Source organism: Hyla sarda, chromosome 1, assembly GCF_029499605.1.
Source record: "Hyla sarda isolate aHylSar1 chromosome 1, aHylSar1.hap1, whole genome shotgun sequence".
Lineage (NCBI taxonomy): Eukaryota > Metazoa > Chordata > Amphibia > Anura > Hylidae > Hyla > Hyla sarda.
Genome location: NC_079189.1, coordinates 198,137,418 through 198,156,623, shown reverse-complemented (window position 1 = coordinate 198,156,623; position 19,206 = coordinate 198,137,418). Strand labels below are relative to the sequence as shown.

Below are 19,206 nucleotides of genomic sequence, written 5' to 3'. Positions count from 1 at the left end.
GTATATAGTTCACATATAGCTGTACTGTAGCAACATGCTCCCGATTTTGTAGAAAATCAATAATGGGCAGAACGTGGCAGTCTTATGCAATTATCAGTTGGAATTTTGTTGGATTCTTTTGTGAAGAAAGGTAGTTAAATGTCTTGAAAATGTCAAATAGAAAAAGCTCTCATTTACATAGCAATGCCTCACTCCCAAAGCAACAGTTTTATCCCCACTAACTCCTAATACACTATAAAGAAAAACTATAAAAGTCATGGGGGGAAAAAAATCCCAAGGAAAAACATTTTTTTGTTCTATTTTAGGAAGCCATATCTTTATAAAATGACATACCATAATGCTCTAGTTACACAACACCCCCAATAGCAGGAACACATATTTATAGTCAAAGGTGTAAGAACAGAAGTAGGTACCGGACGAAAGGACTTTTTTTTGGTTACAGATAAGCAAGAAAAAAACCACTATTGCCATTTTTCAACAAACGCTGCATAATAAATTCCGACTATAGTCTATATGAATTACTACAAGCATAGTGGTACACTGTTGCCATTTTAAAGGGAGTGATTCCTCTTATGAAAAGAAAAAAAATGACAAATCTAGTTGTCTAAAAGACAATTCACTGTACATGTTTTATTTACAGTTTTGTACACTGTCTTAATATGAATGGTGACTGCTTTGCTACTTGAGCCTTTTTATAACCAAAGCAAATTATAGTCTAATACAATGTATTAAAATACGCCATAGGATACAAAAAAATTAAAAAATAAAACAAAGGCATACTATTTCTAGTAAGGAAAAAGGAATGTCATTATGATGTACATTTAAAATAAATCCACAATTATGTTTAAGAAATCACAGAAACAGGTCACTGATTCTACTGAAATGCATAAACTTGCAGCAAAGCTTTGTAATGGCATACAAAATAAAAAATTAAATTAAAGAAGGTTTCTAAACGCACAAAATAACACTTTTATTCAACCAATTTGCTTTTTTCCCCCGGATCCATCACCAATGTTACATGAACTAATAAAAAAGGAAATCAAAATATCACTAATGTTATCAAGGAGGGAACAAATAAATTAAACCTAGCAGCCAACATCAGCACAAAATACAGCCAAAACAATGCTGTTAAAAAGAGAAAAAAAATAAAACAAACCATGAATCGCTAGATAAGTTTGAATGCATTTTAATCCTCCGCCTTGCAAGTCAGCAAACTATTGTAACTGCATACAATGCAAATATAAAGATTCATTTTCCTGTGGGAGTTGCAAGTGCACACTCTGGATAAATATTTCTGTAATAGTAAAGAGGCAAAAAAAAGGACTATTACAGAGATAACCTGGGCAACCTATGAGATAAACCGGGAGGAAGGGCATTTGCGCTTTGAAATGTTTTGATTGGATAACTTATTTTTTCCAAAAAATAAAAGAAAAAAAGAAAACGTGAGGGAATTTGAACATAGCACAAGACATAGGCGAATGACTTCACAATTCTTAGCAATATTGAGGTGGAAATCAAATTTTAATGCAGTCCACTCTGCTTTTGTAGAGGCTTTGGTACAGCTCCCAAGTCGCGATTGTTGACGCAGTCTCCTATGAAAGAATACTCAGAAGGCGTCTTCTTAAACAACAAATCTATTTTTAGTGGTGGAGCCGCTCTTAGTAGCCGTGTCTGCATGGGACTGGTATCCAATGACTACTTTTGGGGGAAGTCCTAACCTTTCCTTGTAAACTCTCCTATAAAAGAAAAAAGAAACATTTCTTCAAAACAGGTACAATAATATAAAATCTCATTAAATAATAATCTCATTAAATAATAAATATATATATATATATATATATATATATATATATATATATATATATATATATATATATACACACACACACACACACATAATATATATATATATATATATATATATACACATATATATATGTATATATATATATACATATATATATATATATACATATATATATATATATATATGTATATATATACATATATATATATATATATACATACATATATATATATACATACACATATATACATATATATATATATACACACACACACACACATACACAATACTGCAATATACACAGCCATTAATATCTATACCTTGGCCAAAAAAAAAAAAAAAGGATTCAGCCCGTCAGCATTACAGCACAACCACCACCAAGAAAACCACATCCTTGCTAAAGAAGCTGAAGGTGATTGACTGGCCAAGCATGTCCATGAGGCTTAAAGGGGTACTCCGGTGAAAACCTTTTTTCTTTTAAATCAACTGGTAGCAGAAAGTTAAACATATTTGTAAATGACTTCTATTAAAAAATCTTAATCCTTCCTATACTTATTAGCAGCTGAATACTACAGAGGAAATTCTTTTCTTTTTGGAATGCTCTCTGATGACATCACGACCACAGTTCTCTCTGCTGACGTTATTATAAAAATAATAACGCTTTATTTATTATTGTCCTTGGTGGGATTAGAACCCAAGTCCCCAGCACTGCAAGGCAGCATTGCTAACCACTGAGCCACCATGCTGCCCTTTTCATACATCTGCTATGCACGGTTGCTAAAATGGACAGAGATGTCAGCAGAGAGCACTGTGCTCGTGATGTCATCAGTGTTCCAAAAAGAAAGGAATTTCCTCTGTAGTATTCAGCAGATAATAAGTACTGGAAGGATTAAGATTTTTTAATAGAAGTAATTTACAAATATGTTTAACTTTCTGCCACCAGTTGATTTAAAAGAAAAAAAGGTTTTCACCGGAGTACCCCTTTAACCCCTTAAGGACTCAGGGTTTTTCCGTTTTTGCACTTTCGTTTTTTCCTCCTTACCTTTTAAAAATCATAACCCTTTCAATTTTCCACCTAAAAATCCATATTATGGCTTATTTTTTGCGTCACCAATTCTACTTTGCAGTGACATTAGTCATTTTACCCAAAAATGCACGGCGAAACGGAAAAAAAAATCATTGTGCGACAAAATCGGAAAAAAAACGCCATTTTGTAACTTTTGGGGGCTTTCGTTTCTACGCAGTGCATATTTCGGTAAAAATTACACCTTATCATTATTCTGTAGGTCCATACGGTTAAAATGATACCCTACTTATATAGGTTTGATTTTGTCGCACTTCTGGAAAAAATCATAACTACATGCAGCATAATTTATACGTTTAAAAATGTCATCTTCTGACCCCTATAACTTTTTTATTTTTCCACGTACAGGGCGGTATGAGGACTCATTTTTTGCGCCGTGATCTGAAGTTTTTATCGGTATGATTTTTGTTTTGATCGGACTTTTTGATCACTTTTTATTCATTTTTTAATGATATAAAAAGTGACCAAAATACGCTTTTTTGGACTTTGGAATTTTTTTGCGCGTACGCCATTGACCGTACGGCTTAATTAATGATATATTTTTATAGTTCGGACATTTACGCACGCGGCGATACCACATATGTTTATTTTTTATTTTTTTTACACTGTTTTATTTTTTTTATGGGAAAAGGGGGGTGATTCAAACTTTTATTAGGGAAGGGGTTAAATGACCTTTATTAACACTTTTTTTTTACTTTTTTTTGCAGTGTTATAGGTCCCATAGGGACCTATAACACTGCACACACTGATCTCTAATGCTGATCACTGGCGTGTATTAACACGCCTGTGATCAGCATTATCGGCGCTTGACTGCTCCTGCCTGGATCTCAGGCACGGAGCAGTCATTCGTCGATCGGACACCGGGGAGGCAGGTAAGAGCCCTCCCGGTGTCCGATCAGCTGTTCGGGACGCCGCGATTTCACCGCGGCGGTCCCGAACAGCCCGACTGAGCAGCCGGGTCACTTTCACTTTCACTTTAGAAGCGGCGGTCAGCTTTGACCGCCGCTTCTAAAGGGTTAATACCGCACATCGCCGCGATCGGCGATGTGTGGTATTAGCCGCGGGTCCCGGCCGTTGATTAGCGCCGGGACCCACGCGATATGATGCGGGATCGCGGCGCGATCCCGCTTCATATCGCGGGAGCCGGCGCAGGACGTAAATATACGTCCTGCGTCGTTAAGGGGTTAAGGACGTAAATGAACGTCCTGGTGCGGTGGTACTTAACGCACCAGGACGTACATTTACGTCCTGTGCATAACCGCGGGCATCGGAGCGATGCCCGTGTCATGCGCGGCTGATCCCGGCTGCTGATCGCAGCCAGGGACCCGCCGGCAATGGCCGACGCCCGCGATCTCGCGGGCGTCCGCCATTAACCCCTCAGGTGCCGGGATCAATACAGATCCCGGCATCTGCGGCAGTGCGCGATTTGAATGAATGATCGGATCGCCCGCAGCGCTGCTGCGGGGATCCGATCATTCGTAACGCCGCACAGAGGTCCCCTCTCCTTCCTCCGTGCAGCTCCCGGCGTCTCCTGCTCTGGTCTGTGATCGAGCAGACCAGAGCAGGAGATGACCGATAATACTGATCTGTTCTATGTCCTATACATAGAACAGATCAGTATTAGCAATCATGGTATTGCTATGAATAGTCCCCTATGGGGACTATTCAAGTGTAAAAAAAAAATGTAAAAGTAAAAAAAAAAAAAAAAGTGAAAAATCCCCTCCCCCAATAAAAAAGTAAAACGTCAGTTTTTTCCTATTTTACCCCCAAAAAGCGTAATTTTTTTTTTATAGACATATTTGGTATCGCCGCGTGCGTAAATGTCCGAACTATTAAAATAAAATGTTAATGATCCCGTAAGGTGAACGGCGTGAACAAAAAAAAGAAAATCCTACTTTTTTAATACATTTTATTAAAAAAAAAAAAAATTTATAAAAAATTAATTTAAAGTTTTTTATATGCAAATGTGGTATCAAAAAAAAGTACAGATCATGGCGCAAAAAATGAGCCCCCATACCGCCGCTTATACGGAAAAATAAAAAAGTTAGAGGTCATCAAAATAAAGGGATTATAAACGTACTAATTTGGTTAAAAAGTTTGTGATTTTTTTTAAGCGCAACAATAATATAAAAGTATGTAATAATGGGTATCATTTTAATCGTATTGACCCTCAGAATAAAGAACACACGTCATTTTTACCATAAATTGTACGATGTGAAAACGAAACCTTCCAAAATTAGCAAAATTGCGTTTTTCGTTTTAATTTCCCCACAAAAATAGTGTTTTTTGGTTGCGCCATACATTTTATGATGAGTGATGTCATTACAAAGGACAACTGGTCGCGCAAAAAACAAGCCCTCATACTAATCTGTGGATGAAAATGTAAAAGTTATGCTTTTTAGAAGGCGAGAAGGAAAAAATGAAAACGTAAAAATTAAATTGTCTGAGTCCTTAAGGCCAAAATGGGCTGAGTCCTTAAGGGGTTAAAGAAAATCTGACTGCTTGTTCACCCACACAATCAAATATACTGGGTATATAGTGTGGGTGAATAGCTGTAAAATGAGGGGTAACTTACATAAATCTGCACATAAGTCACAGATTAAAGGGGTATTCCAGGCCAAAACTTTTTTAACCCCTTAAGGACCGGGGTTTTTTCCGTTTTATTGCACTTTCGTTTTTTGCTCCTTGCCCTTAAAAAATCATAACTTTCAATTTTGCACCTAAAAATCCATATGCTGGCTTATTTTTTGCGCCACCAATTCTACTTTGTAATGACGTCAGTCATTTCGCCCAAAAATCTACGGTGAAACGGAAAAAAAAAAAAATCAATGTGAGATAAAATTGAAAAAAATAAAAAATGCAGTTTTGTAGCTTTTGGGGGCTTCCGTTTCTACGCAGTGCATATTTCGGTAAAAATGACACCTTATCTTTATTCTGTAGGTTCATACGATTAAAATGCTACCCTACTTATATAGGTTTGATTTTGTCGCACTTCTGGAAAAAATCATAACTACATGCAGGAAAATTAATACGTTTAAAATTGTCATCTTCTGACCCCTATAACTTTTATTTTTCCGTGTATGGGGCGGTATGAGGACTCATTTTTTGCGCCGTGATCTGAAGTTTTTAGCGGTACCATTTTTGCATTGATAGGACTTATTGATCTTTTTATTCATTTTTTCATGATATAAAAAGTGCCCAAAAATGCACTATTTTGGACTTTGGAATTTTTTTGCGCGTACGCCATTGACCGTGCGGTTTAATTAACAATATATTTTTATAATTCGGACATTTCTGCACGCGGCGATACCATATAGGTTTATTTTTATTTACACTTTTTTTTATGGAAAAAGGGGGTGATTCAAACTTTTAATAGGGGAGGGGTTAAATTATCTTTATTCACTTTTTTTTGCAGTGTTATAGCTCCCCTATGGACCTATAACACTGCACACACTGATCTTTTACATTGATCACTGGTTTCTCATAGGAAACCAGTGATCGATGATTCTGCCGCTTGACTGCTCATGCCTGGATCTCAGGCACTGAGCAGTCATTCGGCGATCGGACAGCGAGGAGGCAGGTAGGGACCCTCCTGCTGTCCTGTAAGCTGTTCGGGATGCCGCGATTTCGCTGTGGCTATCCCGAACAGCCCACTGAGCTAACCGGCACTTTCTACTTTCACTTTTAGCCGCGTGGCTCAGCTTTGAGCGCGCGGCTAAAGGGTTAATAGCACGCGGCACTGCAATCAGTGCCGCGTGCTATTAGCGGCGGGTCCCGGCTTCACTATGACGCCTGGCCCGCCGTGATATGATGCGGGGTCACCGTGGGACCCCGCGTTATATCACGGGAGCGGGACCAAGGACGTACTCATACGTCCTTGGTCCTTAAGAGGTTAAATATCAACTGGCTCCGGAAAGTTAAACAGATTTGTAAATGACTTCTATTAAAAAATCTTAATCCTTCCAATAGTTATTAGCTTCTGAAGTTGAGTTGTTGTTTTCTGTCTAACTGCTCTCTGATGACTCACGTCCCGGGAGCTGTGCAGTTCCTATGGGGATATTCTCCCATCATGCACAGCTCCCGGGACGTGACATCATCATTGAGCAGTTAGACAGAAAACTTCAGAAGCTAATAACTATTGGAAGGATTAAGATTTTTTAATAGAAGTAATTTACAAATCTGTTTAACTTTCCGGAACCAGTTGATAGAATATTATTTATATATATATATATATATATATAAAAAAGATGTTTTGCCTGGAATACCCCTTTAAAGTATGTTAATAGTATTCATATTGTGCTCCAGCATGCCTCTAATGGGGGCCAGCTCACCAAGCTCCTCTGCCTTATCTATATTTCGCCCTTGTCTTAATTATTCATTTTTTTAGGTCACTAGAAAGATAGTCTGTGAGGGCGCTCTGTTCTGAGCTCTGCCAAATGGCTCCCCGCCTGCAATGCGCAAAGGAGCGCAATATGAAGGAAAGTGTGTGTGTAAATAAAATATATATATATTTTACACACACACGCGAGATATTACCACATTATATACGGTCACTTACCCTATATGTGTAACAGCGTCCCTGTTTTCACATTCAGTAGTCCAGATTGCTATTTTATCTCCTTTTGCTCTAACATTTACAACAGCTCCACATACGTCATCACTGTAGTCATCAAATGACTCTCCAATAAGGCACATGAGCTAAAAAAAAAACATATATATGAATATTTAATCTAAGGATAATCAAGCTAAAAACAACTCCTATAAAGTACATTTTATGTTTATATGTAGTCACTACTAGTGAGGATTTGTAGCAAATTTGTTTTTGCTTTGTTTCTTTTTTTAAACAAAAAGGTGTGAACAGGGCCTTGTTTTTTCTCATTTAAAGAGGCACTGTCATTGTTAAAAACTTTTCATATATTGCAGGACTCCTTATAATATGACATTTCACAATATACACCTGTTAAAAAGGTTTTAAATTTTCACCTGAAATTTAAGCTCAAAATAGCTGCCACTAGGGGTCGCCTGTCTTTTAGCCAGACAGACTAGTCTAGATTTTACAGCATACTGGATACCATCCGTAAAGCATACCGGTATCCAGTATAGTAGATTTCTATTGTGTATGCAAAACTACAGATAAAGGATGTGTGGACATGCTGGGAGCTGTAGTTTTACAACAGCTGGAGGCAACACTGCTCTAACACAGTTGTTTACAAACATTGCAGCTTCAGTTGTTACTAAACTACAACTCCCAGCATGCTGAAATAGTCAAAGCTTTCTCGGACTCCTGAATGACAAAGAAGTTGATCAGACATTCAGGAGTCTGTGAAAGATGAATGACACACATAGTGACAGCTATGCTGATTAGCATCCAGCTTTACTAGGAGAAGATAAAACAGATAGAACATGTATTCATAAAAATGCTGTACTTTTATCTAAAAAATCCTTGCACTCATTTTATAAAGATCTATGCTTATATTTATGCATTTTATCCTGTTATGAATTCACCATAATGTCTTCTGATTACTGCAGGCAAGCTCCAAGTATCTTCCTCTGACACAGCATAAAACCAGAGAGGAAAGGGTTACAGAGTAGAGAGTACTGATTGGCTGACTGCCCAGGCTTGCTCCTGTGAGGGAGACAGACTGACACACCCCCTCCAGCCTGCACAATGAAAAAGTAACTCACCAGTAGATAAATGCTTATATCTCTGGATATATAGGTCCTAGACACATAACAATTATATGCACATGATCAGGATTGGGTCCTGAGTAACATATCACTTTTTTTCTTGCACTATGACAAGTACGCTTTAAGTATTTCCCCTAGGGATTGTCCTTTAAGTTCTTCTGAACACTTAACATGCAATACATCATACAGCTAATGCTGGTAAAAATGATGTTGGTAGATTAAGTAGGCTCTGAGTAAGTCTTGGAACCAGGCCTGTTCTTCTACCATTAGCTTTTTTATAGGAGGATAGTATCAGTAAAAGCCACAAGACTTCTTTAGCTTTACTTTCTTAGTCCTCCACTGTGCAAAAATAAAACCAGAAGATAACAATACAAAGTATTACATAGATTCCTAAATCTTAAAAGGAAATCTTTAACACTTTTCATGCTGCCCAAACTATCTAGATCAACTAGGCTTTGTTCTACTAGAATGAATGAAACCTACCGTTTCTAACCAAAAGCGATCTAAGTCATTTCTTCTTTGCTGTTTGTTCAGAGTGATTAACCATCTTCCTCCACGCTTATTCTTTTCATCCTCCCACATGGGCTCAATTCCATCCTGGAGAGACAAAAAACATAATTTTTTCAGTTTACATGATGTGTTTTCTCAATACACACATGATTCCACCATGACTATTTTACTGCTCTTTAATCCTACTGCTGGATTTACAAAAAAAACGCTACAAACTAAGATTTATCTGACATATTAAGGGTCTATTCACACATACAGTATTCTGCACAGATTTGATGCACAGTATTTGAAGCGGTGTTCAGTCACAGTTTACTGTACGTGTGAATAGAATAGTTAACTGTACGTACGTTCACGCGTACGCAGATTTGATGCACAGGATTTTCTCCTGCAGATTTCAATGTAAACTAAATGACTGAGCACAGCTTCTAATCTACAGTTACAAATCCTGCGCATCAAATCTGTGCAGGACCCTGTACGTGTGAACGCACCCTTAAGAAGTACTTGTCGCTTCAGGCAGCTTTTCAGGAAACACTGCCATGTGTACATGAGGAGAAGCTCTATTTCTTCACAACTTTGTGCTTTGCAGGCTCTCTCTCTCTAATTTTATACTGTTCTTGAGCTAGTTTGTTAAAACAAGCTCCTAAAAGGTCTTTCATACACTGCAGGAGATCGCGCTCACCCATATATCAATAGTATACCCAAGCAGCAGCAAAATGGAGAACATTATAGAGCAGTACTGAGCACTGTAAGCTGTGATTCATGTACCGGGATGACAGCTCCTGCAGTTTTGACTGTCTCTGGCTCTCTATAATCACTTTCCCTCACCTAAAGGCAGCATGTAGTGTGATCCCTGAGTGAGCAGATAGCCCATCTCCTCTCAAGATAGACTTGAGATGTTTTCAGAGTGAATGACTTTTTGGGGGATGGGTAGGGTTTGGGCGTTAAAGTAATAGAAAAGGAGGCAGATAAGATATTCACCTTTTCTTACAGTAATTTATGCAAAGTCTGTTGAAATTACACTTTGAAGAAAGGAGCGTAAGGGCATATCCACCAAAAATATACAAGGTGCGCGGCAGGTGCTCAGAAAAACACTTTCTCCATAGACTACAAAGCATTTCTGAAAGGATTACACTGACAGAATAAACTGTTCATTCTTTCTGCAGAGTCTGGAATTTGAAATTCCACATCAGGGTTTTCAGTCGCATTGGAATCTCATTAAAAAAAACAATTTTTTTGGCAGAATATTAACACTGGATTCTGCTCAGAAATTCTTCTGGGTAAAAATGCCCTTAGAGGAATATCAAATTATGAGCAGCACAAACCACAACCAGATTTACGGGGGTTGATTACGATGGGTGGGAATTTACTAACCCCAGCTAAGACTCCAATTTACAACTACTAACAGGTACATGGTGTAGAGAATCCCACATATGGGTGCAGACTCCCCTATCACAAAACCATGCCCCTTTTGCACCAAGTCCAACACACATTTACAGTTTCATGCAGATCACCCAAAAGTTGCAAAATTTTTGCATAAATCAGGGGTTTGCACAAAAATGTACGACTTGTTTGATCTGCACCAGGCATTGACCTAAATTCCACTCATAGTGTAAAGCTTACCTTAAAGAGTGAGTAATCACAACCTGACATTAAGTTACTAGACAACTGGATATGATTGTAAAGCCTGGGTGAAAAAACAGAAAACAAAAAAACAAACATGTATCAAGAATCAATACAAATCAGAGTCAAAATGGCAATGACTTAGACGGACAAAATTAGAAATGTAGGCGGTACATACAAACCCTCACCAGACCTTACATTAACATGCACAGCATTTTAATAGAGTGGAAGATGAATTGCATAACACAAAGCGGTCTCTATACAGCAGTTTCCTGGGGCAACAAATACTGCGATACAAGAGGGAATATTCTATATAAAAAGTGCAATTTCTTTTTATTTAACTAAAACACCCTGTGCAGCAAATGCAATCCAGATGATGACCTATAGCCATCTCATTTTAGGTTTACCTGAACCTAGGACTCTGCAGTCTTAGGGCTCTTTCACACGGCCGTCTGTCCCCGTTTTGTTTCCTTTCTTGCAGGCTTTAAACGGATTCAAAACGGTTAAAAAAAATCCCATTCATGTGAATGGGATTTTTTTTTACAATCCTTTTGCACCCGTCTGCACTCATTTCCGTTTTTTTTGACGGCAGGAAAAACGGCACATGCAGTATTTTTTCTTCCGTCCAAAAAACGGATACAGTAAATTTAACATTGAAGTCTATGGAAAACGGATGAGCCTTTAATGTCATCCGTTTGCATCCATTTTTTCAATCTGTTTTTTGATCCGTTTTTACTTTTGAGCATGCTCAGAACAAAAAAAAAATTTTGGGGGGGTTTATTAACTGAACAAAAACAGATACAAACGGATAACATCCGTTTCCATCCGTTATTGTCCGTTTTTTTAAAGTCAGTTTTTTTTATCTTTGACAGGAGAAGAACGGGACGGGTCTAGACGGCCGTGTGAACGCAGCCTTTTTTTATCCTTGAACTGCAGCTAAGAATGAGCACTTATCAAGAAAAAGAAATGGAGCACAAAGGAAAAATGAACGCTTTGTATGTAAGTGTCCTTTCCCCATGTAGTCCGTGACAGAAAATGCAACCCTGGACAGCAATTTTTTTCACATACTATACTGTAGCAAACCAATTGACAACATTAGGCTTTCACTATAAGGTTAGGTGATACTTACGCCCAAAAATCTTCAACTGTATCAACCTTTGAAATTAGACGAAGGTTAGCCTGCCATGTTTTGCTTTTGTCATTTTTAAAGAACCACAGGGCCCATCTGTAACAGACAATAGTTTTGTTAATAAAATAGTTTCTAAACTATAGACAAAATCCCAAACTGAACACATCCCTCTAAGGATGCATAAGCTGCATGAACTCTGTATGTATTATATATATATATATGTCATGTCAAAATAGGATTGTATACAGTTTTCCAGGTTCTCGTGTCAAAAGTCATAGTAATATTATCTGGTCAAGGATAGGTCACTAATTAACTCTGTTCCCTGTAGAGCTAGTAAATAAAGCCTTAACCCCTTAATGACCCAGGGCATACAGGTACGCCCTGACGTCACGGGACCTACCGGACCGGGATGCCTGCTGAAATCATTCAAGCAGGCACCCCCATGCAACCCCCCCATGTCAGCAATCACCGCATATCGCCGATCAATTATACCGGGGATCCAATTGTCCCGGGAAAAAAGGGTGATCGTGCAGTCCGAGATGGTACCTATCACCCTTTAGCAGAAGGAGTTAGGTGGCACTGGTTCCCCCTCACGATCGTCCTGATTTGTCGGCCATTAACGGCCGACAAATCAGGACTCCTGCTGTGGGGGTGTCCCTAACAACACCTACTCCACCCCTATGCCAGAGGGCAAGAGCAGGTACTGGGAGTCTTCACCTGGACCTGGGGCACCTGATCCACGGCGGCGGGATCAGGGCCCCAGGAGCGGAGACAGCGGCGGCAGAGTGAGGCAGGATCAGACATAGCAGCAGCAGGAGGTAAGGCCGTGCCTCCTGCTGTTGCATAACAAGATCTCCCAGCATGCACAAAAGGGCATGCTGGGAGTTGTTATGCAACAGAAGGAGGCACAACTCCAACTCCCAGCATGCACTTTGGTAGTTTGTGCATGCTGGGGGTCGTAGTTATGCAACAGCTGGAGGAACATTTTTTCTATGAAAAAGTGTACCTCCAGCTGTTTCATAACTACAAGTCCCAGCATGCCCTTTGGCTATAAGTGCATGCTGAGAGTTGTTTTGCAACAGCTGAAGGCACACTGGTTGCGAAACACAGTTTGCTACCTAACTCAGTGTTTCGCAACCAGTGTACCTTCAGCTGTTGCAAACTACAACTTCCTGAAAACTGAACAACAACTGAAACAACTGAAAGACCGTACATGCTGGGAGTTGTAGTTTTCAACAGCTGGAGGCACACTAGTTGTGAAACAGTTAAGTAAAACTGTTATGCAACCAGTGTACCTTGAGCTGTTGCAAAACTACAACCTCAAGCATGCACGGACAGCCAAAGGGCATGCTGGAAGTTGTAGCAGTGTGCCTCCAGTTGCTACATAACTACAAGTCCCAGCATGCACTTCGGCTGTCACTGCATGATGAGAATAGTTTTTGCAACAGCTGAAGGCACACTGGTTGCTAAACACAGTTTGTTACCTAACTCAAGTGTTCTGCAACCAGTGTGCCTCCAGCTGTTGCATAACTACAACCCCCAGCATGCACGGACAGCCAAAGGGCATGCTGGGAGTTGTAGTATTGCAACAGCTGAAGGGGACATTCACTCGGGCGGGGGTTTACAGCAAGTTTGAGATGCAGCAAATTTTCCACTGAAGCTCAAACTCCCAGCGAGAAATTCGCTGTGAACCCCCGCCATGTGAATGTACCCTAAAAACACTAAACTTACACAAAATAAAAAGTAAAACACTACATATACCCCTACACAGTCACCCCCCCCCCCTCCCCAAAAAAAATTAAATTAAAATTAAAATGTCTGGCACGGTACTGTTTCCAAAACAGAGCCTCCAGCTGTTGCAAAACAACAACTCCCAGTATTGCCGGACAGCCATTTACTGTCCAGGCATGCTGGGAGTTTTGCAACAGCTGGAGGCACCCTGTTTGGGAAACACTGCCGTAGGGTAATTTTGGTATCTGAGGCAAGTGTCATTCTTGCATCCGGGTCAGTCCCTATGCAAATCCCTAATTTAGGCCACAAATACACATGGTGCTCTCTCCTTTCGCCACATATGGGAGTATTTCCGTACTTGGGAGAAATTGCCTAACAAATTTTGGTGGGCTTTTTTTCTTTCACCGGGGGCGGGGGGGCTAGAGTTCCTTTCCCCCGGTCTGCCCACTGATCGAAGTCGGGGCAGAGCGGGGGTGCGGGGAGCACGGGCGGTGAGGTGGGGAGCATGGCCGGCTTACCAGACAGACGGAGGCGGCATCCTTGAGGAGTGGCGGCATCGACGGCAGCAGGAAGAGCGCGGCCGAAAAGTGCGGCAGTGAAGGCTGCAGTGAAGATCGCGGTAAGTGACCTTCACTGTGGCCTTCTAAAAGCTGCAAAACTACAACTCCCAGCATGCCCACACAGCCAAAGGCTGTGTGGGCATGTTTGGAGTTGTAGTTTTGCAACATCTGGAGTGTCACAATTTGGAGACCACTATACGGTGGTCTCCAAACTGTAGCCCTCCAGATGTTGCAAAAGTACAATTCCCAGCATGATCAGACAGTCAGGGATGCTGGGCGTATAGTTCTGCAATATCTGGCCCTTCAGATGTTGCAGAACTACAACTCCCAGCATGCCTGGACAGTCTGGGCATGCTTGGAGTTGTAGTTTTGCAACATCTGGAGGGCTACAGTTTAGACACCACTACTTAGTCTCCAAACTGTTCTTCCCCAGTTGCACAACTTCAACTCCTAGCATGCCCAGACTGTCCAGGCATGCTGGGAGTTGTAGTTCTGCAACATCTGAATGGCCGGATATTGCAGAACTACACTACCAGTATCCCTGACTGTCTGGGCATGCTGGGAATTGTAGTTTTGCAACAGCTGTAGGCACACTGGTTGGGAAACACTGAGCTAGCGCGTTTCCTAACTCAGTGATTCCAACCCGTGTGCCTCCAGCTGTTGCAAAACTACAACTTCCAGAATGCACAGACACAGACCGTACATGCTGGAGTTGTAGTTTTGCAACAGCTGAAGGCACACGGCTTAGAATCACTGAGCTAGAGTCTATTTTCTAACTCAGTGTGCCTACAGCTGTTGTAAAACTACAACTCCCAGCATGTACGGTCTGTCAGTGCATTCTGGGAGTTGTAGTTTTGCCACAGCTGAAGGTTTGGGGCGCCCCCCCCCCCCCCCCCATGTGAATGTACAGGGTACATTCACATGGGCGGGTTTACAGTAGGTTTCCTTCTACAAGTTTGAGCTGCGGCAAATTTTCAACCGCAGCTCAAACTCCCAGCGGAAAATTTATTGTGAACCCCTGCCTGTGTGAATGTACCCTAAAACCACTACACTACCAAATAAAAAGTTAAACACTACATATAAACCCCCTTACATATGGCAGTGTTTCCTAAATGGAGCTGTACTGGCAGGCTGGGAGTCTTTCAACAGCTGGAGGCACACTGTTTGGGGAACACTGCTGTAGGGTTTTGGTGGAGACAAGCCCCATCCTTGTAACCGGGTCCACCCTTTTGCAAATTCCTTATTTAGGCCTCAAATGCGCATGGCGCTCTCTCACGTCAGAGCCCTGTCGTATTTCAAGGCAACAGTTTAGGGCCACATATGGGGTATTTCCGTACTCAGGAGAAATTGCGTTACAAATTTTGGGGTGATTTTTCTCCTTTTACCCCTTATGAAAAGGTAAAGTTGGGGGTTACACTAGCATGTTAGTGTAAAAACATTACAATTTTTACACTAACATGCTGGTGTTGCCCCATACTTTTCATTTGAACAAGAGGTAAAAGGAGTACGGAAATACCCCATATGTGGACGTAAAATGCTCTGCGGACGAACTACATGGCTCAGGAGTGAGTGTACCATGTACATTTGAGGCCTAAATTGGTGATTTGCACAGGGGTGGCTGATCGTTACAGCGGTTCTGACATGAAGGCCAAAAAATAAAAAAAAAAATAAAAAAAAAAAAAACACCCACGTGACCCCATTTTGGAAACTACACCCCTCACGGAACGTAACAAGGGGTATAGTGAGCCTTAACAACCCACAGGTCTTTGACAAATGCTGGTGTTACCCCAATTTTCTCATTTTCATAAGGGGTAATAGGAAAAATGCCCCCCAAAATTTGTAACCCCATTTCTTCTGAGTATATTAATACCCCAATATGTGTATGTAAAGTGCTCTGCAGGCAAACTACAATGCTCAGAAGAGAAGGAGCGCCATTGGGCTTTTTGAGAGAGAATTAGGCTGAAATTGAAGGCCACGTTTGTTTACAAAGCCCCCATGGTGCCAGAACAGTGGACCCCCTCCAAGTGTGACCCCATTCATAGAGACTACACCCCTCACTGAATGTAACAAGGGGTGCAATGAGCATTTACACCCGACAGGTGTCTGACAGATTTTTTTGAACAGTCGTCTGTAAAAATGAAAAATGTAATTTGCACAGCCCACTGATCCAAAGATCTGTCAAATGCCAGTGGGGTATAAATGCTCACTGCACCCCTTATTAAATTCTGTGAGGGGTGTAGTTTCCAAAATAGTATTCCATGTGTTTTTTTACTGTTCTGGCATCATGGGGGCTTCCTAAATGCGACATGCCCCCAAAAACCATTTCAGCCAAATTCGCTCTCCAAAAGCCCAAAGTCGCTCCTTCCCTTCTGAGCCCTCTAGTGCACCCACAGATAACTTTACATCCACATATGAGGTATTTCCTTACTCGAGAGAAATTGAGTTACAATTTTTGTGGGGCATTTTCTCTTATCACTCCTTGTGAAAATGAAAAGTTTGGGGTAACACCAGCATTTTAGTGTTAAAAATCAAATTTTTTATTTTCACGTCCCACTTTAACGAAAGTTCGTCAATCACCTGTGGGGTGTTAAGTAGGGATCGACCGATATCGTTTTTTTAGGGCCGATGCCGATAACTTATACAGATATTCCGGTATAAGTTATCGGCTATTTATCCCCCCGTGACACTGCTGCAGATCATTGATGTAAAGCAATGAACTGCAGCGGCTTTTGCGGTGCCATAGACCGCCGCCGCCCACTTCTCTCCCTCTGCCTGTCCGGGGGTCCTGAGTCCTTATCACCGCCATGCCCCCCCCCCCCCCCGGCCGCTCCGCGCCCCCTAGCGCCCCGGCCCCATTGCCTCCCCCATCCCCGGTTTTATAATTACCTGTTCCCGGGGTCGGGGTCCACTCTAGATCTGGCTCCGGTGGCGTCCTCCTGAGCTGTCATTGTGCACACTGATGGTGACGTCGCGTCAATCGTCATTGCGCACAGCATAACGCAGGACGCAGCAGGAGCCAGAAGTAGCGTGGACCCCAGGAACAGGTAATTATAAAACAGGGGGATGTGGGAGGCATTTGGGTCGGGGCAGTGTGGGGTGTGACGCAGTGCGGTGGGGCTGGTCGGTGGCGGGGCATTATCGGATTATCGGCAAGGTAATTGCCGATACCGATAATGCCCAGAATCGTGATTATCGGCCGATAATATCAGCCAAACTGATAATTGGTCGATCCCTAGTGTTAAGGCTCACTGTACCCCTTGTTATGTTCCTTGAGGGGTGTAGTTTCCAAAATAGTAGGCCATGTGTTTATTTTTTTTTTGCGCTGTTCTGGCACCAAAGGGGCTTCCTAAATGCGACATGCCCCCCAAAAGCCATTTCAGCAAAATTTGCTTTCAAAAAGCCAAATGGTGCTCCTTCTCTTCAGAGCATTGTAGTGCTCATGCACAGTACTCTACGTCCACACATGGGGTATTTCCATACTCAGAAGAAATGGGGTAACAACGTTTGCTGTTCTGGCACCATAGGGGCTTCCTAAATGTGACATCTCCCGCAAAAACCATTTCAGCAAAATTCACTCTCCAAAATCCCATTGTCGCTCCTTCACTTCTGAGCCCCCTAGTGCTCCCACAGAGCACTTTATGTTCACATATGAGCTATTTCCTTACTTGAGAGAAATTGGGTTACACATTTTGGTGGGCTTTTTCTCCTTTTACCCCTTGTAAAAATTCTAAGACTGGGTCTACAAGAACATGTTAGTGTAAAAAAAATAAAGAATAAAAAAAATGGAGATTTTGAATTTTCTCCTTCACTTTGCCGCTATTCCTGTGAAACACCTAAAGGGTTAAACTTTATGAATGTCATTTTGTATACCGTATTTGAGGGGTGCAGTTTTTATAATGGGTTCATTTATGGGGTAAATTGGAAAATTGATGCATAACTTTGAAGCCCTCTATCTTCTAAAAGTAAAAAACAAGTCAACTTTATGATGCAAACAAAGTAGTTATATTGTATATGTGAATCAATATATAATTTATTTGGAATATCCATTTTCCTTATAAGCAGAGAGCTTCAAAGTAAAAAAAAAAAAAAAAAAAGCTACATTTTCTAATTTTTCGTCAAATTCTGGAATTTTTCACCAAGAAATGATGCATGTATTGACGAAAATTTAACAGTAACAAAGTAGAATATGTCACGAAAAAACAAAGTTTGAATCAGAATGAAAAGTAAAAGCATCAGAGTTGATAATGCTTAACCCCTTAAGGACTCGGCCATTTTACACCTTAGGACCAGAGCGTTTTTTGAACATCTGACCGCTGTCACTTTAAACATTAATAACTCTGGGATGCTTTTAGTTATCATTCTGATTCCGATATTGTTTTTTCGTGACATATTCTACTTTAACATGGTGGAAAATTTTTGTGGTAACTTGCATCCTTTCTTGGTGAAAAATCACAAAATTTGATGAAAAAATTGAAAATTTAGCATTTTTCTAACTTTGAAGCTCTCTGCTTGTAAGGAAATGGATATTCCAAATTTTTTCTTTTTTTATTCACATATACAATATGTCTACTTTATGTTTGCATCATAAAATTGACGTATTTTTACTTTTGGAAGACATCAGAGGGCTTCAAATTTCAGCAGCAATTTTCCAATTTTTCACAAAATTTTCAAACTCACTATTTTTCAGGGACCAACCAGTGCAGGTTTGAAGTGGATTTGAGGGGTCTTCATATTAGAAATACCCCATAAAAGACCCCATTATAAAAACTGCACCCCCCAAAGTATTAAAAATGACAGTCAGCGTTTTAACCCTTTAGGTGTTTCACAGGAATAGCAGCAAAGTGAAGGAGAAAATTCATAATCTTAATTTTTTACACTCGCATGTTCTTGTAGACCCAATTTTTGAATTTTTACAAGGGGTAAAAGGAGAAAATTTATACTTGAATTTGTAGCCCAATTTCTTTTGAGTAAGCACATACCTCATATGTCCATGTAAAGTGTTCGGCGGGCGCAGTAGAGGGCTCAGAAGCGACAAGGGGATTTTGGAGAGTACGTTTTTCTGAAATGGTTTTTGGGG

At 40.6% G+C, this 19,206-nt stretch overlaps 1 protein-coding gene and 1 non-coding gene across 3 annotated transcripts in view; both read right to left on the bottom strand.

Annotated features, from left to right (window-relative positions):
- Positions 1 to 610: 610 nt before the first annotated feature.
- EIF4E (eukaryotic translation initiation factor 4E) overlaps positions 611 to 19,206 on the bottom strand; it is a 43,877-nt gene continuing 25,281 nt past the window's right edge. For both annotated transcript variants that reach the window (XM_056567044.1, XM_056567036.1), the window contains exons 3-7: positions 11,839 to 11,934; positions 10,710 to 10,773; positions 9,063 to 9,176; positions 7,450 to 7,589; positions 611 to 1,736 (exon numbers count right to left, since the gene is read on the bottom strand). In XM_056567044.1, the coding sequence (XP_056423019.1) occupies positions 1,622 to 1,736; positions 7,450 to 7,589; positions 9,063 to 9,176; positions 10,710 to 10,773; positions 11,839 to 11,934 (529 nt within the window). In that variant the 3' untranslated portion in view covers positions 611 to 1,621. The remainder of the gene's footprint in view (positions 1,737 to 7,449; positions 7,590 to 9,062; positions 9,177 to 10,709; positions 10,774 to 11,838; positions 11,935 to 19,206) is intronic.
- LOC130345698 (small Cajal body-specific RNA 15) lies at positions 8,785 to 8,919 on the bottom strand. Its single transcript, XR_008884290.1, has one exon. It is a non-coding gene; the product is annotated as a small Cajal body-specific RNA 15 (non-coding RNA).